The 24,301-nt window shown below is 40.6% G+C and overlaps 1 protein-coding gene across 2 annotated transcripts in view; it reads left to right on the top strand.

Moving 5' to 3' along the window:
• The window catches only part of COG5 (component of oligomeric golgi complex 5), a 192,727-nt gene that overhangs the window by 117,232 nt on the left and 51,194 nt on the right, over positions 1 to 24,301 (top strand). The window contains exons 8-10 of one of the 2 annotated variants that reach the window (XM_057417851.1): positions 4,045 to 4,210; positions 5,335 to 5,447; positions 5,542 to 5,619. The exons of the other annotated variant lie outside the window; for it this stretch is intronic. Of the exons in view, the coding sequence (XP_057273834.1) occupies positions 4,045 to 4,210; positions 5,335 to 5,447; positions 5,542 to 5,619 (357 nt within the window). The remainder of the gene's footprint in view (positions 1 to 4,044; positions 4,211 to 5,334; positions 5,448 to 5,541; positions 5,620 to 24,301) is intronic. 2 annotated transcript variants of the gene reach the window in all.

The following is a 24,301-nucleotide window of genomic DNA, read 5'->3' as shown; positions in this document are numbered from 1 at the left end:
GGAGCAGGCTTGCTCATCCAAGCTGTGTTTCTAATGATGAAAAAGAATATTGCTCTTTATTTAACCATGCTTTCAGAAGATTGTTCTGGTAGCACCAGTGGCAATCATAAAAGACTACAGTATAAAATAGTTTCAGTGTTGGCAGTTGACAGAAAAAAAATGACTTGGTTCCATCCTAGGAGATATTTTCAAATGAGAAATATATGTATTTATTTAAGTATCTAATGGTATTTCTATCTAGTCTTCTCAAGGTTATTATCTTTATGGGAAAGGAAGTGATCAAATGGCATTTTGCCCTGCAGAATGACTGTAAATGTCATGCTGGACTGGACAGCATCTTCTTGGTTATTGAGTCTAGTTGCCTGCTCTAGAAAATAACCGCATGATATAACTGTAGAAAAAACAGTCATGTTTAATGAGTGCATGTCACTGACTTTTCTTCTTGTCTGTAGTAGTCTACAGAACCAAATGGGATGGGATAAAATGAATAGAAAATTATATTAGTAAAATGAACAGTTCTCAGTGATAGAGAAAATGAGCAAATGCAGCTCTTCATAGCTGCTGCTGAATGTATCTGTATATTTTCCTAAAATATAAATTGAAACATCTGTGCCTTTTTTCAAGTGGTGGCAAATATCACCCTTCTGACCAAGATATTTAATGTGTTGTCTCATGGAAGCTGAGAAATGTCTACCTTGTGAGAAGCAGAATTGTGTCTTCTTGTCGCTCTAACTGCCCATACATTTTTAAATAGTAAAACCAGCCTACTTTGTGCTTGGTAGTACTTCTAAGCCTTCATTTACTAAACAAGACACTTACAAAGGAGCATAAGATCTTGCGAACATAGATTCTAAGGAGAACACTTAAAAATTGCTAAGTGTAGTTGCCTGCAGTGGCAGGCAACTTAATTATAAAATACTGCTAATAAACTCATTAAATTCCATCTTAAAAATAGTTATATTATTTTCCCTGTTGTTCCTGTTGGATAGATGTTCTGAATATTATTCCCTGATGTGATTCCATTTCCCATTTTAAATGACTTCTGTAGTCAGTTTATTTTTCTTTTGAATACATGCTTTCCATCTGATAAAAAATGTGGCAGTCTTTTGAATCTCAGAAATGTTTAGCTTTAAGCTTTCTCAAATAAAAATTAAATACTAGGGGAAATTCTTATAGATAAAGTCTGTTGATAGTGACAGATTCTGCAGTACTGATTCTCAAAATTTTGTCCGTATTAATGATAAACAGTCCAATTTTGAGATGTGTATGCAAGCCTGAAAATACAGTCATTTGTGTTCTTCCTGCTTTCCAACATTTTCTTTCCGCATAATAATTTTTGTCCCAAGAGATGCTCCATTTTTTTTAACATATTGTCTAAACCTAGAAACTAGCTGTGCATAAAAAATGCAATTCTCTTAGGATTAGTGACATACCAACAATGGACTTTATATAGCCTGTCTGGGGCATATAAAACACACTGTTTTTCAAGGAGAGAAAAATGCTGTATATGAAACAAATAAAAAAGATATTTTATTGTACATCTATATATTGAATATATCTCTAATTCCTGTTGTACAAGATGAATACATGAACTAGAAGCCCTCTGTCAGTGGCCATGTCCACAATTTAAAGCACATAAGAAATAGGCTACCTGCATAGTTTTTGTTCTATTCTGATTTTAACTTTGATACTAAATTTGGAAGATACGTTGAGTGAATAGCAGTTTTCTATAATGTGTTTTGGTTATTCTTAACTATTCCTAAGTTCAAATAGAATTGTTTGACAACTTTTGGCTAAAACCAGTTTCTTTGAAACATAGCTCCGGGTCTTTTTGAGCATGTTTTTGTGTCGTTTTTGACCCGTAGCTTCAGAGTTAGTTTGCTGAACTATGATGTGGGAGCTCTGAGTTTCATCTGCTGCCTGAAATTTTTTGTGCCTACACTGCCTGTTTGTCAGGAAATCAAATACCTAGCCATTGGTTATTCAAGACTGGAGAGTGCCCTGCTCACCTTTTGATGCTGTTCTATTTTTTTGTTAGGTTATATATGATCATTAGTGTCTGACTGAAACCATAGTAGTAAGGTATTGATTTTGTATTACTGACTCTCTGCCTGGTTTTATAATTGGGAAGTATTCTATAAAAATTAGAACAATTTAAGCAAGAAAGGCTGGTAGATGAGGTGAGTCTTTTATATCTTTGCTTTCCTTCCTTTCAGTTTCATTCTCTTTCTTCTTTCCAGTTTCTTTTCATTATATTCCCCATCCTCTTACCATTTGTATTTTCTTGTTCATTCTGTCCCCAGATTCCCTCCTTTCATTATACTACTCTTCATTTTCTGACATCCCATTAATCTTCCAGTCTTTATGGCTCACTTTCCCACCTCCACAAAAACACCCACAGGATGCTTAGAAATTTTACAGCATACCCATTTGTCAAAAAAAATAAACCTACAAGTCCCAGACTTATAATACTATGATGGTAATGTTCATTAATTCCCACACTGTTTGGAAAAAGAAACTGGTACAGTTAGTATATGGTCTGTAAACCATAATATGCAAACCTAACATTCCTTTGCTTTCCACTAAACCTGGAAACACCTCTTTGGGTTTGGGAAATGAGATGAGATCTGGCTTTTTTTGTTTCAGTTATGGTTCTGATCTTTGCAGAAACCCTATAAAGTGTGACATGAATGTGTAGTTATAGTGCTGTGACCTTTGAAACAGGTTTGAGGAGAATGCGCTGTTCGTCAGTGGATCAGAAATCCTATTGCAGTAGGTGAATGCACCAGTAAGTGAATCATCAGCAGCTGTATTGTAGCTTTACTGCTGTGGTCTCAGTGCAGGTTCCCCACACTTGAAAGGTGGATGAGCATACCCTTTTGCTTTAACTCTGGAGTGTCAGGCTGAAAAAACCTGTGACTTGGGGAAGATGGAGCAGAGTTGCATTGGTCTTGCAGCAGACCTTCCAATAACTACTGCTGTAGGCACCGGCAGGAAGAGTGCAGTGGTGTAAGGTCTCACTGCCAGAGGAGAGTCAAAGCAGGGTATCTAGCGGGATGTGCCTGCGGTCTCAGATGCTTCTGTCCAGTCTAGGTGCCAGGATTTCTGCCAGACCATATTCTTTACTGCTGGCAGAAGTCACTAAGAAAAATGACAAAAGACTGCATCTCTAATGTGTGTATGATCAACTGATCGCCCCCTCCACTAATTGCATGTGAATGCAAAATAAAAAAGCAGTATTCAGTGTACCGATGACAGTGCTTAGTTTCCAAAGGCAATAATTTGAGGCTTTTCTCTTGCTAAATAACACCCATGCCAGTGTTTAGTGTTGCTCTGTGGAATTATCATCAGATTTATTCTTAATCAAAGGTCTCTTGAACAATGAACAATGGGACAGTTTTCACTCTCCTGTATTTCAGAAAAGCTGTGAACCATGCAGAGATACTTGAGGGTGTTTTGGGTTTGGTTTTGTTGGTTGTAAGCATTAGAAATAGAAATGTAGAAATACAAGCTTAAATTCTGCAGTAGTCAGTGGTAGGGGCATGACCTGCTTGCCTCTGCTTGTACTTGGTTGGGTTTTTTTTAAGCTTGTATCACATTTAATTAACTGTTTGGCACGTAAATCACAGTACTGTAACAGACCGCATGTGCATGTTTAAACAATATTGCTAACTATACCATAGCTTAATATAGCTGTACTGTAACTAACCTTGGAATTATTGGATCAATCACTGGTATCTCACCCCAGGTTAGATACTGCCAGCGGTGCTTCCAGTTCTTCCTTTTTTTCCATTCTCATTATTCAGAGGATAGTACCAAAGGAAGCTAAGCAAAGCATTGCAAAGCAATCAAAGGAAATCAGTCCTCTCCTTTATCTTCTGTTCTCTGTTGTACTGTAAGGATGCCAGTTATTTAATGTTAAATGAATTAGCAGTCTGAACTTAAAGATGAGCTTGCCCAGTAAAATGATGCCTCATCATGGATAAAAAAACCCTATAGTACAGTTAAAGATAATAATTCAGTTTGAAAATCTTCTTTCTCTAGAATCCTACTCAAGTGGGAACTGCTCTTCAGGTTTTTCATAACCTTGGGACTTTGAAAGATACCATTGCTAATGTGGTGGATGGATACTGCACAGTACTGGAGGAGAACATTAAAAATGCTTTGGATATCAAAGTATTGACCCAACCATCTCAAACTGTTACAAGAGGTATGATACTTGTTTTACAGAGAATGATAACTGGTTTTTTTTTGTGACAGAAGTATAGTATATTGTCAAATGGAAGAAACTCACATATCCAAGCCTGTTATAGGAACATTTCCCTGCTTGCTTTCACCAGTAGAGGATGGAAGTAGTCATGTCTCTGAAATCATCTAATACAAAGCCAAAGTCTGCCTTTTGTTATCGGGCTTAAACGTTTTCCCTTTTCCCCAAGCCCCTCCTTTTTTTCCTGACTTGACCAGAAAATTGTCCTCATTAGTTTACAGCTTTGCAGCATTTTCTTAGCAGTTTGTCATGGAAAGATCAATCCAAATTCTGCTTGCTTTGTGTTGGTGGGTGGATCACAGGTAGACATTATTTGCAAGCAATGGAATAAGCCTGTAACTACATTGTGGTGCTTTTATCAGATGGAAGTAATTTCAAAGTAGTATGTTCAATACAAAGAAATGTTGTAATAATAAACTTAATTTCTCTTTTTGCAGCAAGTTGGGGGTCCAAAGCCATAATCACTAGCATAAAGAAAGAAATACAGCCCCTCTCAAAGAAAGTGATGATTTAGAAGCTGCATCTCCTTCAGCTAGATTATCACTTGTTATAGCAGTTTGCCATGTGTTTCAGTTCTGAGCTGGTAATACATGTATTTTTCACACCTACTGTCTCTGCCATTTCACTTTCTTACTACATTGGGCAACAGTGCTTACTAATGTTACCTTGATGTCTATGTGGAGGTCCGAATTTGTAACGCAGGTAGCAGTGACAAACATTGAATTATCCCCACTGAACTGCAGAGTTTATTTGACTTCTTCCTTAGTTGAATTCTCAGTCAGACAGTTGAAGCCATTCACAAAGCTCTGTTTTGAAGCTATTTTCTTAGAAACATAAAATAGTTTGGGTTGAAAGGGACATCAAAGATCCAGGCAAGGACACCTTCCACAGGACAAGGTTACTCAAAGTCCTGTCCCACCTGCCCTTGAACACACCACCCTCACAGTAAAGAATTTTAATTAAAAAACCCCAACCTTATGTCAGAGTGCACAGATCTGTATTTCTAATAAGCAAATTTTCATATTGGAAAGCTAAAATGTGCTGCTGTGTTTTTAAAAACCATTTAGGTGGCCCTGGTAGAGCTGCTATGCCAACACCTGGGAACACAGCAGCTTTTCGAGCAGCCCTCTGGACAAACATGGAGAAACTCATGGATCAGATCTGTGCTGCTTGCGGACAGGTACTCAGCAGCTTGTTTCTGTTTTTATAGACATGCGGTTTTGCATATGACATATTAGATGTCACTTTTCCTCTCAATAAATTCTTTCTTACAGGTGCAGCATTTGCAGAAAGTATTGACAAAGAAAAGAGATCCTGTGTCACATGTCTGCTTCATAGAGGAAATAGTTAAGGTAAAGTTTTAATGTAGCTGGATATGTTTTAGTAGTTCTGTTAAGGAAAATGAGAAGAGAGAATGCTTTTGTTTACAGTTTTACAGTTCCATAAAAATTATGTTATTAAACTAATGAGAAAGTGTTGCAAGTCAAACTAATATCTAAAGCTATGTTTATGGTCTGTGGGTTACATCTGTAGGGTGTAAACACGTTCTTTTTATAATAATTTCTTTTGTTAAAGGGAACTGATAAGACACCACTGTCAGTTTTTATTACTGATCATTAATGTCATTCCATAAAATACCATGTGATGTGAGTAATTAATTAATTCTGTTAGTTTGCATAGGAGAACGTGTCTTCATCTACACTTTCAGCCATTTGTTTCTCTACTTCTTGGCAATTTCTTCCTTGAAAAATAATAGTGGCTGTTCTTTTGAATACCTATTCTTTTCCATTCAGCTGCATTGTTTTCTGTTCATATTTGGAATAAATTGATTAATGGTTTCACTCAATGTTAGGAACAGAATTACTGGAGCTATCACATCTACCTTAGTAGATGAAAAACAGAAGATGTGTTTATGCAGACGTCTCCTTTTCAAAGTATATGGCTGGATTTTTAATTTACATCAATTTAATTTTTGAAATATATTGTAGAAACTCTTCATATGCAAAGGTGGTCTTCTGTCGTGGTTTAAACCCAGCCAGCCAGCTCGTTCACTCACTTTTCCTCCCTTTTTCTTTCCTTCGCACCCTTCCCCCACCCCCACCCTTCCCTGCTCCTGGAGGGATGGGGAGGAGAATCGAAAGAATGCAACTCCCATGGGTTGAGACAAGAACATTCCAGCAGCCAATATACAACACAAATCACCAATGCTAGCACCAACGACAGCAATAAGAGAAAATAACAAGGGAAGAGAATATGATACCACCCGCCAAAAAACGAGTCCAACCTAGAAGACCCCATGTCCTTCTGGGTAACTCCCAGTTACCCCCCTGGGAATGACGTGCTGTGGTATGGAATACCTCTTTGGCTAGCTTGGGTCAGGCGCCCCGTCTCTGCTTCCTCCCGGCTTCCCCTCCTCCCTGGCAGAGCATGAGCCTTACAAAGTCCTTGGCCAGGGTAAACATCACTTAGCAACAACCGAAAATATCGGTGTTATCAGCACTGTTCTCAGGCTGGAAGTCAAAACACAGCACTGTACCAGCTACCAAGAAGGAAAAAAATTGACTGCTACTGCTAAACCCAGAACATCTTCTTAACACTGAAAGAAAATAATGAAGGTTAAATACAGCATTTGAGTTTGTCTGTTAAACCGTTCTCTAAAAGATGTTGCACAGAACATCACTTTTTTTGTGCTCACCACCCGCCAACCAATACCCAGCCCAACCTGCGCAGTGATCTAGCCCTTCCGGGTAACTGCCTCCAGTTTATATAGTGGGCATGACGTGCTGTGGTATGGAATACCTCTTGGGCTAGTTTGGGTCAGGTGTCCTGTCTCTGCTTCCTCTTGGCTTCCCCTCCTCCCTGGCAGAGCATGAGACTCAGAAAGTCCTTGGTCAGAGTAAACATTACTGAGCAACAACTAAAAACATCAGTATTATCAGTGCTGTTCCCATGCTGAAAATCAAAACCACAGCACTGCACCAGCTAGTAAGAAGGAGAAAAATAACGGCTACTGCTGAACCCAGACCAGTATCCACCCCTTACCATTCACGTCATGCTCAGATCCCACATTTTCAATATACCATCACTCTTGTCTCACATATATATATATATATATATATATATATATATATATATATATACACACATACACACACACACACAAAGAAGTCTATTCGGTCCATGATGTCGGGCTTCATCTCTTGTAACTGTCTTTCAGAGCAGGAGAGGCTATGTGCAGTGTTGGATTGTTGCCTGCTGATGATACCGCAGAACTTGTCTGGTTTCATCAAAGTTCGTTCTTTGTTGGGATGATGGTCAGAGGGAAGTCAGGGCCAGTCACTGGTGACCTGAAGACGTCCAGTTGGTGGGCTATAAAAGTGCTATATAGCAAGCAACAGCATACAGTTGAGTTCATTGGCTGTTTTCCCCTAAAATCAAATCCTGTTAAGGTATTCATGGGACTTCCCTGTCTTCCCGCATTACCCACCAGGTACATCCGGGTCCCTGAGTAAAAGCAATCCCATGAGTGGGTTTGCCTTTACCTGAAGCAGGAATAACCCAGACTGTCTTCCCCAGCAAATTCTTTATGTGCACCACAGGAACTTTATCCCCTTCTACAGTATGTAAAAGTTCTGACTGGGCTGGGCCAGATCCTCTGGTCTTGACCAACCAGGTGGCTTTTGGTAAATGTGTATCCCAATGTTTGAAAGTCCCACTACCCATTCCTCTCAGTATAGTTTTTAACAGCCCATTGTACCGTTCGATATTTCCAGAGGCTGGTGCATGGTAGGGGATGTGATATACCCACTCAATGCCATGCTCTTTGGCCCAAGTGTCTATAAGGCTGTTCTGGAAATGAGTCCCATTGTCTGACTCAGTTCTCTCTGGGGTGCCGTGTTGCCACAAAATCTGTTTCTCAAGGCCCAGGATAGTGTTCTGGGCAGTGGCATGGGGCACAGCATATGTTTCCAGCTATCCGGTGGTTAATTCCACCATGGCAAGCACATAGTGCTTGCCTTGGCGGGTTAGTGGGAGTGTGATATAGTCAGTCTGCCAGGCCTCCCCGTATTTACGCTTCAGCCATCATCCTCCATACCAAAGAGGCTTTAACCGTTTGGCTTGTTTAATTGCAGCACGTGTTTCACACTCATGAATAACCTGGGCAATAGTGTCCATTGTTAAATCCACCCCTTGATCATGAGCCCATCTATATGTTGCATCTCTGCCCTGATGGCCTGAAGTGTCACTTGTTAGTTTTTCTGGTGTTCCTCAGTGGCCCGACTCTTGGGTACGTGAACATGTACACGGCGTGCCTTCACCACCAGGTTCTGCACCCGGGCAGCGGTATCTTGCCACAGTGCAGCAGCCCAGATGGGTTTACCTCTGCGTTGTCAATTGCTCTGCTTCCATTGCTGCAGGTCGTTGCCCACAGGGCATTTGCCACCATCCATGAGTCAGTATAGAGATGAAGTACCAGCCACTTTTCTCATTCAGCAATGTCCAGGGCCAGCTGGATGGCTTTCACCTCGGCAAACTGACTCGATTCACCCCTCCTTCAGCAGTTTCTGCAACTTGTTGTCAGGGACTCCATACAGCTGCCTTCCATCTCCGATGCTTTCCCACAACACGGCAAGAGCCATCAGTAAACAAGGCATACTGCTTTTCACTTTCTGACAGTTTATTATATGGTGGGGCCTCTTCAGCACGCACCACCTCCTCCTCTGGTGACATTCCGAAATCTTTGCCCTCTGGCCAGTCCATGATGACTTCTAGAATGCCTGGATGACTGGAATTTCCTATTTGAGCTCATTGTGTAATTAGTGCAGCCCACTTACTCCAGGTAGCATCGGTTGTATGGTGTGTAGAGGAGACCCTGCCTTTGAACATCCAGCCCAGCACAGGCAACCGGAGTGCCAGGAGGAGCTGTGCTTCAGTGCCAATCACTTCCGAAGCAGCTCGAACTCCTTCATAGGCTGCCAGTATCTCTTTCTCAGTTGGGGTATAGCTGGCCTCAGATCCTTTGTATCCCTGACTCCAAAAGCCGAGGGGTCGACCTCGAGTCTCCCCTGGAGCTTTCTGCCAGAGGCTCCAGGTAGGACCGTTCTCCCCAGCTGCAGTGTACAGCACATTTTTTACATCTGGCCCGGTCCAGACTGGTCCAAGGGCTACTGCGTGAACTATCTCGCGTTTAATTTGCTCAAAGGCTTGTTGCTGCTCAGGGCCCCATTTAAAATCATTCTTCTTCCGGGTCACATGATAGAGAGGGCTTACAATCGAACTGTAATTTGGGATGTGGATACTCCAGAACCCCACTGCGCCCAAGAAAGCTTGCGTTTCTTTCTTGTTAGTTGGTGGAGACATTGCTGTTATCTTGTTGATCACATCTGTGGGGATCTGTCTACGTCCATCTTGCCATTTTATTCCCAAAAATTGAATCTCCTGTGCAGGTCCCTTGACCTTACTCCGTTTTATGGCAAAACCGGCTTTCAGCAGGATTTGGATTATTTTCCTCCCTTTCTCAAAGACTTCTTCCGCTGTATCACCCCACACAATAATGTCATCAATGTATTGCAGGTGTTCTGGAGCTTGCCCCTGTTCCAGTGCAGTCTGGATCAGTCCATGGCAAATGGTAGGGCTGTGTTTCCACCCCTGGGGCAGTCGGTTCCAAGTGAACTGGACACCTCTCCAAGTAAAAGCAAACTGTGGCCTGCACTCTGCTGCCAAAGGAATGGAGAAAAATGCATTGGCAATATCAATCGTGGCATACCACTTGGCTGCCTTTGACTCTAGTTCATACTGAAGTTCTAGCATGTCCGGTACGGCAGCACTCAATGGTGGTGTGACTTCATTCAGTCCACGATAGTCTACTGTTAGTCTCCATTCTCCATTAGACTTTCGCACTGGCCATATGGGGCTATTAAAGGGTGAGCGAGTCCTGCTGATCACCCCCTGACTCTCCAGTCTACGGATCAGCTGATGGATGGGAATCAGGGAGTCTCGGTTGGTGCGATATTACCGCCGGTGCACTGTTGTGGTCGCAATTGGCACTTGTTGTTCTTCAACTTTCAGCAACCCCACAGCAGAGGGATCTTCTGAGAGACTAGGCAAGGTGGACAGCTGCTCAATTTCCTCAGTCTCCAAAGCAGCAATACCAAAAGCCCACCGGTACCCTTTTGGGTCTTTGAAGTACCCTCTCTTGAGGTAGTCTATGCCGAGAATGCATGGAGCCTCTGGACCAGTCACAATAGGGTGCTTTTGCCATTCCCTCCCAGTCAGGCTGATTTCAGCCTCCAGCACAGTCAACTCTTGGGATCCTCCTGTTACTCCAGAAATATAGATGGGTTCCACCCCTTGACAGCTTGATGGCATCACGGTACGCTGTGCACCGGTATCTACTAGAGCCTTATACTTCTGTGGGACTGATGTGCCAGACCATCTGATCCACACAGTCCAGTAAATCCGATTGTCCCTTACCTCCTCCTGACTGGAGGCAGGGCCCCTCTAATGGTCATCACAGCGTTGGACACTTAAGTCGTGGTGAAAGGGATTATTATTATAAAATTAGCTTTTCCACTCTATCTGGGAAACTGCTCACCAGAGACTGAAGCCGTAGATCTCATGGGATGATCAGTCTTGGCCCTTGCTCCCCTCTTCAGTTTACTCACCCATTCCTCCAAAGCTGAAGTAGGTTTTCCATCCCACTTTGTCATGTCTTCTCCGGGATCCCACCGGTAAAACCATAGGGTACCCCGTGGCGTATACCTCCTGTATCTCCTCTCTCAAACAATAGGATGCCTTTTGTTAATAGCTGAGACGTGTGTTGGTACACGTGAGGAGCTGGATAAATCAGATCGATCGTCCCTCAATTGTTTGAGGTCCTGGGACAGTTTTTCCACAGCTGAGATAATGGAAGGGGTGAGATTGTCTTCGAACTCTCGGAGTTTATGAACCATTTCATCCACTGTTAGTGGTATTATGTCATTCCAGTGGTATTATGTCATTCCAGGTTACTGTTGCCAATGAATGGGCATATGATGACAGTGCGTTCCCACATGGGTCATGTACATTCAACTTCATCTGGATCTATGGGTATATCCCCGTTGTTCGGCTTGATGTGATAGATCATTTCTACGATGGCTGATTCCCTCAGAGACTGGATGCCTTTTTCTGTAGTAGTGCACTTGGCCGAACGACTCATAACATCGTCCTTGTATGGAAACCTTTCTTTCACAGCTTCCAAGAGCCACCTCCAAAGTCTGAGGGACTTTTTCTCTCTTGCAATTGCTTTGTCAATTCCCCCTTCTCTAGCAAGTGATCCCAGCTGCTTGGCTTCTGTACCTTCTAGTTCGTGACCATTGGCCCCATTGTCCCAGCATCAAAGCAACCAGGTGATGATGTGCTCCCCTGGTTGACGGGTAAAAATGTGTTCTCATATTCCGTAGCTCAGCTGAGGTCTGGGGTAGAGAAGTCACCTCTTCTTCTTCCTCTGATTCACTTAATAATAACTCCTGGTCAGATGCTGTCCCAAGTGGTGAGTACATTGTTTCTTCATCTTGCTTCATCTTTCTTGACTCTTTTTTGCTTTTCCCCTTGCGTACAGGGGCAACTGATATTGGCACAAATTGGTCCTCTGCTTTAGCTGCAGTGACTATCACAGTGGTTGGAGTGGCTGCAGTATCTGTTGTTGGGGTTGTTGCTGTACTTGTCACTGGGGCTGGTGTAGCTGCTGTGCTTGGAGCTGGAGTAGCTACACTGTTTGTTGTGGTTGGAGTTTGAGTAGCTGCTGTACTTATCGCTGGGGCTGGTGTAGCTGCAGTGCTTGGAGTTAGAGTAGCTGCATTATTTGTTGCAGTCGGAGTTTGAGTAGCTGCTGTACTTGTCGCTAGGGTTGGTATAGCTGCTGTGCTTGGAGCTGGTGTAGCTGCGTTGTCTGTTGCTTTGCCATCAGATAAAGAGACATTTTTTTCCCTTTGAAGGTGCTGGATAGTGTTGAAGAGGGCTCTTTAAGCATAGGCCAAGCCCCAGCATGTTGCCATGATTTGTCCCCTCTATGGTACGACCAGGATGACAACACACCTGATTTAAATGTTTTACTAATTTTTCTGGATTTTGCACTTGTTCAGTGGTGAAGTTCCAAAGTACTGGAGGGGCCCACTGCCCTAGATACTTGCCCACACTATCCCACACACCCTGCCACCCATGGCTGTCCAGCCTTGGGGAAAATCTCTTGATCCTCCTGTATCGTTGTTAAACCTAGACAAGACCCAAACCCAACTCTGCTTAACTTTTGAGATCAGATGAAATGGTCGTGGGTAAAACACACTCTGTGTGCCAACATGGTGATTCCCATCACAATCAGCAGACAGATCTCAAGGGTACCTAAAGGCCATTCAAAACCTTCAGAACTCTCAAATAATGTTGTAAACAGTATGGTGTGGGAGCTGGGAAGATAAGGGAATGTTTCCTTCATAGGTTCACCACGGAGGAGGGGAAAAAAGATGTGTAATTGCTAAACACTTCTATTATATACCTCCCAAAGTATAGAGGTGATGACCACACTGGAAATGAAAGCCAGACCGGTTTCATGATCAATGATTCTATTGTATTACAAGTCATTACCATAAAGTACAATGAAACCAGAAACTCAGCCCAAGACCCCCAGCCAGTAAACACTAACACAGCAAATACTGGCTGTAAGTAAGGTATGACATGCTGAAACTGCGAGATCAAGAGCAACAACTTTGAGAGCCAATAAATCATCATTCTGATGACTGACTGTTAATCCAAAACAGTGAATGCTTATCACAAATACAGTTAGACACACTCTGGTCAGATCTGTTGTTATCTCAACCCTTTGTGCCCTATGTTGGGTGCCAAAAAAAACTGTCATGGCAACTCAGAAGCACGCAGCCGCTCTCTCACTCCCCTCCCCCCTTCCTCCCCCACTTCCAGAGGGATGGGGAAGAGAATCAAAGAAATGTAACTCCCACGGGTTGAGAAAAGAACAGTCCAGTAACTAAGGTATAACAAACCACTACTGCTACCACCAATAATAATAATAATAAAGGAAATAACAAGGGAAGAGAATACAACTGCTCACCACCCACCAACCGATACCCAGCCCAACCTGAGCAGTGATCTAGCCCTTCTGGGTAACTGCCTCCAGTTTATATAGTGGGCATGATGTGCTGTGGTATGGAATACCTCTTGGGCTAGTTTGGGTCATGTGTCCTGTCTCTACTTCCTCCTGGCTTCCCCTTCTCCCTGGCAGAGCATGAGACTCACAAAGTCCTTGGTCGGAGTAAACATTACTGAGCAACAACTAAAAACATTGGTGTTATCAGCGCTTGTTCCCAGGCTGAAAGTCAAAACCACAGCACTGCACCAGCTAGTAAGGAGAAAAATTACAGCTACTGCTGAACCAGACCAGTATCCACCCCTTATTCCATACCATTCACGTCATGCTCAGATCCCACATTTTCAATATACCATCACTCTTGTCTCCCATATATATATCTCTCTAAAAGATGTTGCACAGAACATCACTTTTTTGATGCACTTCAAGCTTCTCTTTCTGTGTTGTTAAAAAAGGCAACCAACCAACCAAACATCTTGAAACATTTATAAACTTTTAGCATATTTTCTTTATTAAAAAGTTTGATCTGGCAAAAAAATTCTTTGCTGCAGCACTTCAGTAGATCAGCATGTTTAAGGAGACACATAGAAAGCTAGAGACAGAGGAACTCTGGAAGCCCCAGGCAGAGATTGGATGGAAAGGGAGCGTAGATAAATGAGCTTTCAGCCTTCATGAATGGCTCTCACCATGAGCCTGTGCTTCTCACTTTCACTTTTCCATTTTTTGTAGAACAGCACTTGAGGATCATAATAGAGGGGAACCAAAGGAAATCGTGGAGAATAAATGAATAGGGAAAATGAATCTCAATTGAAGATAGATGCAGAGTAAGGAAAAACTCATTAGAAAAGAAAAGGCATTTGGGTTGTGCTGTGCTAAGCATGTTCCGTAATTTCTCCGATTAGCCTTCCTTCCCTTTTTTTGACTTCATACTGCAGGATTGCATCTAACTGACCTATTGTATTTCCCAAATAAAACCAAATAACTGTATTTCTCCACAGTTACCACTCTTCCAGTAGTTTGCTCTTCAATGGGTGTTTTGGCGTAGTATAACACCAGGCTGGACAGTTGTCATTCTCAGTGAGGTAGCTAAGGATTAGAGGTTGTTGTGGTTTAAGCCCAGCTGGTAATTTAGAACCACACAAATGCTCTCTCAATCCCCGCCCCCCCCCCCCCCCCCTTCTTCCCCCCCACTCTCGGAGGGAAGGGGAGGAGAATTGAAAGAATGTAACTCCTATGGGTTGAGATAAGAGCAGTCCAGTAACTAAGGTATAACACAAACCACTGCTGCTACCACCAATAATAATAATGATAAGGGAAAGAACAAGGGAAGAGGATACAACTGCTCACCACCCGCCAACCGATAGCCAGCCCAACCTGAGCAGTGATCTAGCCCTTCCGGGTAACTGCCTCCAGTTTATATAGTGGGCATGATGTGCTGTGGTATGGAATACCTCTTGGGCTAGTTTGGGTCATGTGTCCTCTCTCTACTTCCTCCTGGCTTCACCTCCTCCCTGGCAGAGCATGAGACTCACAAAGTCCTTGGTCAGAGTAAACATTACTGAGCAACAACTAAAAACATCGGTGTTATCAGTGCTGTTCCCAGGCTGAAAGTCAAAACTACAGCACCGCACCAGCTACTAAGAAGGAGAAAAATGACTGCTACTGCTGAACCCAGGACAGTGGTACATCCTTGTCTGATGCTACCAGAACTCATGACATAGTACTGCTGACAATACCGATGCTTTACTTTCTTCTCGACCCAAGGTGGTTCAGTGTAGCACAGTGTTTTTCTTGGCCCTTCACACAGTTACAGTATTTGTTCTATGTCCGTTGAAGAAGCTATGGCACTAGCCTGCAGACGGTTAAAATCACACCAAACAGTAGAGCTGTTGTTTAGACAAAACCTGACAAGTACTACATGCTGCTGAAATTCAAGAGTGTATGTACAGATGGCTGTTTGGGAGAGTATGAATTGTTGTGTACATTGAAAATAGATATAAGTAAGAAATTGGTATTTTGCCATTTACTAATGAAGATTCTGCCTTGTATTAATCCAAACTGAAACAACATGCTGTCCTCAGCACGTGTTCTGGAGAGGGAGAAAAGTTGGATTTTCCTTTTGTATTCAGTATCATTAATACACTGAGCAAATAAACAGACCAGACTAAAGGTACTAACATTATACCCATGCACTAGGGCAGCATGCCCACACCAGAAGACAGAAAAACGAATCATCCACTCTACTACAGTCTGTGCACTAATTACTGTTACTGATGTCAACATTATTATTATAGTCATCTTCTGCAGCAGCTGCAGTACCACTTTGCCTGTCCATCTGCTTCCTTGTTTTGATTACTGCAGTGCAAGTATCATCCTAGGAAGCATAAGAGAGGAGGAGACCCAGCTTTTTTAAAGCACAAGTCCTTTAATAGCAAGGAAGCTACTTGCCTTTTTTTTCCTTCCTTTTTTTTTTTTTTTATTTTTATTAGTTCTTTTTCCCATTGTTTCCAGATTTATTTGTGGTTTGCACTTCACAGATAGCACAGCCTGTGTTTTTTCCGATTTTGTATTATGATCTCATACATGTGCTTTCCGGCCTTCTAATTACCTGTTACCATCTTAACATTTTGTAGTGTTGTATCATGTTGTATCTAAAAATGTATTTTTAAAAACACTTGACTAATTAATAAAAGGAGTCACAAAAGGTCTTTGTTAAAAAAAAAAAAAAAGGGAACCAAATCATAATCTGACAGATGTAGAAACTGAGACACAGAACTTGTAAACTTTATAAATACTGGAGTTCAGCAGGAGGGCAATGACATCTCCTGCATCTTTTCTACACTGTTTCTCTTACAGACTTCACTTCCAAATTTTTCCACCATTAGACGTGGCCAAGAGTTAGGTGACATAACCAGGCTTACATGGTTATCATGGAAGAATCTGGAGATTAAATTTACACTGCACTTTATTCCACTCCTTCCCTTTTGCTGATGTAGATTTTGACATTTATCTTTTGCAACAATATGAAATGAATGCAAAACTGTTATATCTCATACTTGTAATAAACTATAGATTCATTATTAATCTGTAAATACTAAAATCACATATTTAATTTCCAGAAAATAAATTTATAAGACAAATAAATTTCTTTTAACAGTGAATAGACATTTTTTATGGGTTTAAAACACCTTTAATGACTAGATTTTAGTTGAGGAGCAAGGCTAAAAGTATTCAGAATTCATGAAGTTTTGATTTCTAGTTTTGGGAAAAATGAATGGAGAATAATATGTTTTTCCAAATGTAGAGTTATTGTTTTTGTGATGCTGAGGGTAAAAATTAAAATCACAAATAAGATTTAAATACCATAAAACTGTTATTTTTGTTCACCTAATGACTGGTTATTTATATACCCTCTTTCAACTGTTTAATTTACCTTTGAAGAGCTAATAGGTTACTCCAGTTTGTTCTGCTTTTTGCTTCTCTCTTTCAATGTGTAGTGACTAATCCTGCCTCAGCTGTTGTAATACCTAAACTACAATTGACTTCAGTGTAAGTCACAGCAGAACTTATCTTTCCATGACAGCCACCCTCCTAATTAGAGATAAGAATCCCTCTAAGCCCCTTGTAGAATAGTTGAAAATGATCTCTGATCCTCATCTATTTTGGGTCCTTCACTCCTACATAGGCATCAACAAACAGTTCTGCAAAGTGAAAGCAGCCTTAAAAGCAACAAATAACTTTGTAGGGGTGATTGGGATGGTCAATAGAAAAGGTAAGCTGGGGTCTCCAAGCTGGGCAGAAGGTATTCCTTGTGAGAGGGCAGATCTGCCCTTGATCGCCTTTGATCTGCTTGTTAGCACACTGCTGTCGTTTACGTAAGCTCTGGGTAAAGCTGAGAGTTGTAGGGAGTGTTATTCTGTACTTTGTGGAGGGCTCTTGTCATTGTCACTCCTGATGAACGTTTGGTGAGTAAGCAGACTATTTTCCTTAGTTGTCAACACTGGCAATATGAGGTGTTAATGATATAGAAGGAAATGTCCTCATCATTACATAAGATAAAGAATATACATGGGAAATAGAAATGTTTATTGCCCCAAGCGTACTTACATTTCACCTTGTTATTTCTCCTCCCTGTCCAGACTTGTTAAAAAATGTTGCTGCTTTGAAATTATTCACATTTAACATCACATATTCACATTCAGTTGACCTAATTAAAAAATAATCCCAAGTGGAAAAAAATGAAAAATAATCAAATTACTGCCTTATGTGAATTCAGAAAATAATCTGTTTTTCACCTATTATTACAAGTATGTAATTTATTTTCCAGTATTTTTCTGTAGAAGCAGAATTGGTTTACTTGCTCATCATTTCTGTAGTGTTTTCTGTTTCTTATTTCAGCAAGTGCTTTGTAGAGATCTAAACACAAATGAAAGAACAGGTTTTTGATCCCCGAAATATGAAGATGCTCTTCATTTCAAACCCACTGCATTCAGTTGCAAGATTTTTGAGGTCTCCCTTAAAATAACCCAAAAGGGTCTTACCAGTCAAAAGTCCTGATTCTGGTATGGGATGTATCAATGTGGCCAGACAGCCATGCTAAAATGAATTTGGTTCTAATTCAAATAGGAGGGTAAGAGCCTGTGAGTGGTTTTGTAATGACATGATATTTTCTGTAGAACTTTAATTCCGTTTCTGTGACAGAAGTGTGCAGCTGCAAATAAAGTGGAGAGTGTGGAGGTTGCATGGGTTACTAGATTCCTTTTCAGTTCTGGCTTGGTGGGGTTTGTGCAAAATGCGGTTGGGTGATGACTGAAAATTAAGTAAGTCAGTTGGTTTTGCATCAGTTATTGAAACAGAAATGCATTTACCATAAGTGCTGCCTTCTATCATCGTTCTTGTCAGTCTTACCTGAACAGCTACAGGCTGAGTGGGTCTGGTAATGAACCACGCTTTTACCCTTGAACGGGGTATGTTGTAGTCAAGGTGAAAGCGTAGTTGGAATTGCTGCTGTACATACCAAGTCAGTTCTCTGGGTAGAAGAAAGCTGTCAAGTCCCTTGAGTAGATACTGGCTTTTGGAAACACAAAAGTCCATTTACTTCCAGTTGATGCATATCTTGCAGGAATATGGGAGGATTAATTAATGTTTTAAGTAGTTTTGTAGATATAGGACACTGTTTAAGACCTAAGTATTTTTGTTCCTTAAAAATTGAGGGATCGTTTTCAGAATTGTAATATTCGATAAAGAAAAGGCACAGTCTTAACTTTATTTTCTCTTTGAGAAGGTTATATTTTAAAAAATCAAACAGGTTTTGTTTCTTTAGTCAACTGCACAGAGACCTTTTCAAAATGTTGCACCATTGCTGGAAGTCTATAAGCTATTACACCTTGGATATAACCTGATAAACACAGTGTAATGAAATTCTGTGCCCTGCAGCAAAACAAAAAAAATCAAGGTAATTTTTAAAGTCATGGTGTCATTTACTGACATCTGTTCACCTGTGATATATATTGTATAATTGTAGTATAATGTAGATAACATTTGAAATTTAAATGCACTTGTTATTTTAAGAAATTTAATCTTGACTACTTTGAGAAGATAGAAAGGTTTATTGAAAACACACTCAGAATTTGTCTGTTTCTTTGCTGATTAATTGCACTACTGAGGATGATGGCTTTTTGTTCACAGTCTAACATTTGGCAATTATGTTGCTATAGAAATAGTGCAAATAGATTTCCTTATTTCTGTCCCATAAGATCTTGCCGTGCAAAATTGTTAAATCATTTGCATTGTTGCTTTATTGGTGGAAAAAATATTTAGCCTGTCCTTTAAATGTCTTCTCTTTTTAGAGCAACATTTGCAAGTCCCGCATTTCTTTATGGCGGAGCCTTTGATTACAGATAGAAAACACTGTATGTATTAGTATGCAAAGCCTGATTTCAGGAGCCTGCAGCAACTAGCTGCATGGTAATATTCACTATATTGTTTTACATTTCAAAGAGGCTTCACAATAAAGTTGTTTTTCACATTCTACTCAAAGTATCAAAATCTCTACAGGGAAAAATGAGCTGGAAGTGATTGTCATGAAGTGGGAGCCAGTTTAGAATCAGTGGGTCAGATTTATTATTTGAATGCTAGAATAGCTATTTTAGACACACACAAATATGATAATTCACAGATGGGAAATTATACTCATTAAGTTCTAAATTTACAGTGTGGAGGAAATAAAGACATTTGTAAAAATAAATATATGCCTTTTCAGCATCTTCTTGCATTCTTGTCTAATACTGAATAAGGGGGGTACTTTCATTCTCATTCTTTGAATTTAGATTTAATGTCAGATACTAAATAGTTATATTAAGAACAGAGCTCAAGAGATTTCATTTCAGTAATAGCAAAGTTAATTAGTAGTTTGGTATGTTTTTTAAAAAAGAGGTAAGCTGCTCCCCTTTTATGTTTGAGGGGACTTGAAATCAGTTTTCCAGGCTACAGCATTAATTTTTTTGTGGAATAGCAGTGAATACAGATCTTCAAATATCTTTGCTCTTATGCTGCTGGTACTTGGCTCATTATTGGTCACTGGTTTATTAACTTACTAGTAGCTGTTAGTGAAAATGGGTTATACTTTTCGAACTGTGAAATCAAGTCACTTGCATGTGAGTAAGTGGGAAGGGGCTTAGCATATGGATTCTGTCAGCCTCTAGTTTTTTTCCATCAAAGATAATCTTGTAATCTTGTGAACAGGCAACATTAATCTAAATTTCAAATCTATACTTCACACTATTTAACAAGTCTACTATAATACAATGCACTAAAGATATAAAGATGACTGAGAAAAAAGGAATTTTTAATACGCAAGTATGTTCCGCCCCCATTCATTCTATAACAATAAAAGAACACTGATCCGAATCCTTTCCTTACCACCAGCCATTGCATCGAAGATAGTTGAATCTGCAGTCTCTCTGTTGCACAATGTACTATAACAGCCCTCTCTTTGACATTCTGAAACTGAGCCTGTTATGAAGATAGGGTTGCTCATAAATGGCCTAGTTTCATGGCGAAGCTCAAAGGGTGATGATCAGTAGTGCAGAGTCTAGCTGGGGACCAGTAACTAGTGGTGTACCCCAGGGTCAGTACAGGGCCCAGTTCTCTGTAACACCTTCATTAATGACCTGGATGGTGGAGCAGAGTCATCAGCAAGTTTGGAGATGACACACAACTGGGAGCAGTGGCTGATGCTCTAGAGGGTTGTGCTGCCACCCTGCTGAAAGGCAGCTTGGCAGAAGAGGACCTGGGGGCCAGTAAGTTGAATACAAGACAGCAATGTACTCCAGCAGTGAAGAAGGTGAAGAGTATCCTGGGCTGCATTAGGCAAAGTATTGCCAGCAGGTTAAGGAGGTGATCCTGCCCTTTATTCACCACCAGTGAGGGCACACAAGGAGTACTGTGTCCAGTTCTGGGCTCCTCAGGGCAAGAGAGATGAGGACACACCGGAGAGAGTACAGTGAAGGGCCACAGAGATAATGAAGAGACTGGAGCATCTCGTAGGAGAAAAGGCTGAGATAGCCGAGACTGTTCAGCCTGGAGAAGGCTCAATCTCATCACATACCTGAAGGAAGAGTGCAAAGAGGACAGAGCCAGGCTCTTTTCAGTGGTGCCAAGTGACAGAACCAGAGGCAGTGGGCACAAACAGAGACACAGGTTCCCTCTGAACATCAAGGAAACACCTTTTCATTGTGAGGGTGACAGAGCACTGGAATAGGTTGCTCAGGGAGGTTGTGGATTCTCTATCCTTGGAGGCATACAAAAGCCACCTAAACATGGTGGTGGGCAACCTGGTGGGGGCTGGACCAGATGATCTCCATAGGTTCCTTTCAACATCAACTGGTCTGTGATTTTATTGACGTGCAGCTTAAAATCTCTTCCTAAAGGCCAGCCAGTTGCTTAGAATTTGGCATCTACTAAATGTAGATCTTTCCTGTCCTAAATAAATCAAAGGGTTAAACTTTTACCATTAGAATATTAAATTTTCACAGTTATTATGCTTGTATTATTGGGGAAAGACTCAATTCTATTTGTTTACAACACAAAGATTTACTTAAGAGAACCTTATCTTAAAATACAGTTTGCTAGTCTGTGGCCACTTGGAATGCACAGGCCTATGTTCAACTTCATGTTCTTGAGCTGGGACAGAGAGCAGGATGAACTAGCACTGTCCAGATGTCTCCTGGCACTGTTATTATGCAGTATTAACACACATTTTTAATTGTTTTATCTAAACCCCTCTCTTTTGCGGGAAAGTTGTACAATATAATTGTCTGTGCACAGTATTGACAGTAGTAACTTTGCAATAATACTTGAAACGGAATAGTTTCAGTACAAGGTGAACGCATTTTTTGCTGATTGTTGATAATGGCCCTGATTCAGCAAAGCACTTAAGCATATTCTGAATTTCACATAAATAAGGTATACCATGGAAGAAAACCAGACAGCCTGCATCTGTTATTCTAATAAGGGTAAATTTTATTGAATTATGGCTTGCACTAATGGTCTTTCTCCAGTTCATGTACACAATAAAGGGAGCCCTACTATTCAATTGCAAGAAAACTCATTGCCATTTGTGGTCTAGCCTGCTGGACATGTTTTGTATGATTTATGTGTGTAATTTCCATGAGCAAACAATTCCTATGTGAATAGCATGTGTGATTGAGTACTGAATTTTTAAGCAGTATGAAAAAGGGTAGAATTATAGTAGATGGGCCAAATAGGAGTCTGATCATTGTCTTTTTCTGTTTTACTCTACACAGATGCGAGTGGATTTTCTAAGAATAACATTTCCAAAAGTAGCGAAGTGCATATAGTCCATATGTCTCTGTAAAGCATCTTGGTATTCCCCTCGTTCTGGCCAGCTGTCCAGTAGGTCACAACGGCAGAGGGTTGCCCTAGTTTATGTTACTGGGCAGTTGTTCAGTTTTCTGAAAGCAAAGAATTGACAAGAGGAAGACAGATCTAAGCTGTCTTGCACAGCCTAAGGAGTTGCATAGGAGCTACTAAATCATTTGAGTACCTGCTCAGCTGCATCAGTTCTGGGGAATAAAGTGGTCACTGGGCACAGGAACAGCAGTGACAGTTATTTTTAATTCCCACTTTGGGTTGGTAGATCATTAGTTTATGTAAATGTAGTTAGGTACAGGAGCATTTTCACAGCAGATTTTTATGAAAAATAGCCAGTTCTGTGGCTGATTGTAAACTCCCAACCATTTTGTAGTGGTGCAAAGCATAGGTTTATATGCAGATTTTCTCTGCTGTGAGATCAAACTAAAGCTGTGAACAGATAGTACCATCAATTAAAAAATGCTGACTTAAATGGTGAAAATCCTGTTTTGCCATTATAGTCCTACAGTTGCTTGTGGTTAATGTTCATAGATTTAATTCATTTTTAATTGTATTCCGTGATGGGGAACATATATATATATATATATCAACCTGAATCTCGCCTGTGCTGCGTTTTTGATATGAATTACAGTTAAGGTTTTTTTGTTGAAGAAAGAACATATTGCGTGGAAAGAGAAAATAGCATTCTGTTATATGCTACATGTAATAATTTCCATCTGAGAAACTTTAAATTACGTCTGGGTGTTTTATGTAGGATTTCTGCATATGCGATATGCACCTGAAACAGTTTTGCCCCAGTTATCAGTACCAGTCCTTTTAAATTCCAAAGGTTTATGTGTTCTCTGCATTATTAAACACATGGGGGGGGGCAGGAATATGACAGAATGGTGACCTTTTCCCAGTGTTGTTGGTTATGGAATAGGAAGCTGTTGGAAAATGATTGCCACAGAGCTGAAAAGATAATCGGATGCAGTTCATTACTCATCTTGTCAGCTGCTCCTGCTACAAGGGATTGTATCACAAGATGTTAATCTGCTTGTGACTAGATTTCAAAGCAAGCATTTTTATTTTGGAGGGGGTGTAAGTAATTTAACATCTTTCAATTTTCTTTCATTTCCAGAAGCAGGAGAAATGGAAAATTCCCAATTTAAAGTCTCAGAATGTTAATTGATAAAAATATTAGTACATCCTTGTGGGTTCTGTTAGAAAAATGTGATGATATGCTACAAAAAGCTATTTAATTGCAGAAGTTGTTCTTTTTAAGCTAATGATGAGGTAGTGTATTCCTTGAATAGTGGAAGTTAGACCACTAACATAGTTCAGTGTGTTCTGCAAGACAGCAAGTATAGACAGAAGATAGATTTGCACCAAAAAGAATTCCTTTTTCATATTAAATCATTAACCTGGAAGTACCCAATGCTCCCATACATTGTCTACCAGTGAAGATATTTGGTGTGAGCATAGAGGAGGACCAAATTCATTACTTACACTCCACAGATGGGAAGATGACACAAAGGCAATTTTAGCTAGATGACATTTTCTGAAAGTGAAAGACCCAAAAGAGCAGTTACTTTCTGATTCTGTGGGATGTTGCTCAGAGTGCTGTATGAAGCATAGGGGAAGACTTATAAGCTTTCCATTAGAATAAGATGAGCTGGTAGATGTGCTGTGCACATTTCAGGCAAGCAGTACTGCCCTTTTCTCTTCCACCTTCTTAAGTCCTTGAAGTTGTCCAGTGCAAGGGGTAGGGACATTGCTTTAATTTCATGCTAAGCTGGAGAAAAAACACTCCTTTTGCTACCCTTTTTTATGTAATTTTTTAGTATCAGTTATTTGGAAATGGAATTGCACATTATATTTTAAATAAATTATAATTTCCTTTGTGATCTGCAGGCACAGATGTAGTCTCTATTAGAATACCTTATTTAAAAAATAAGCAGCGAGATACTTAAAAGCACTGTAAAAATAATGTGTTGAGTTAATGTGTAAGCAAAAAAATTACA

This window comes from Pezoporus wallicus, unplaced genomic scaffold (assembly GCF_028554395.1).
Source record: "Pezoporus wallicus isolate ANWC-B61680 ecotype Strahan unplaced genomic scaffold, APGP_CSIRO_Pwel_v1 contig_5542, whole genome shotgun sequence".
In the NCBI taxonomy this organism is placed as follows: Eukaryota; Metazoa; Chordata; class Aves; order Psittaciformes; family Psittacidae; genus Pezoporus; species Pezoporus wallicus.
The sequence above is the reverse complement of the archived record's forward strand: the minus strand, read 5'-3'. Positions and strand labels throughout refer to the sequence as shown.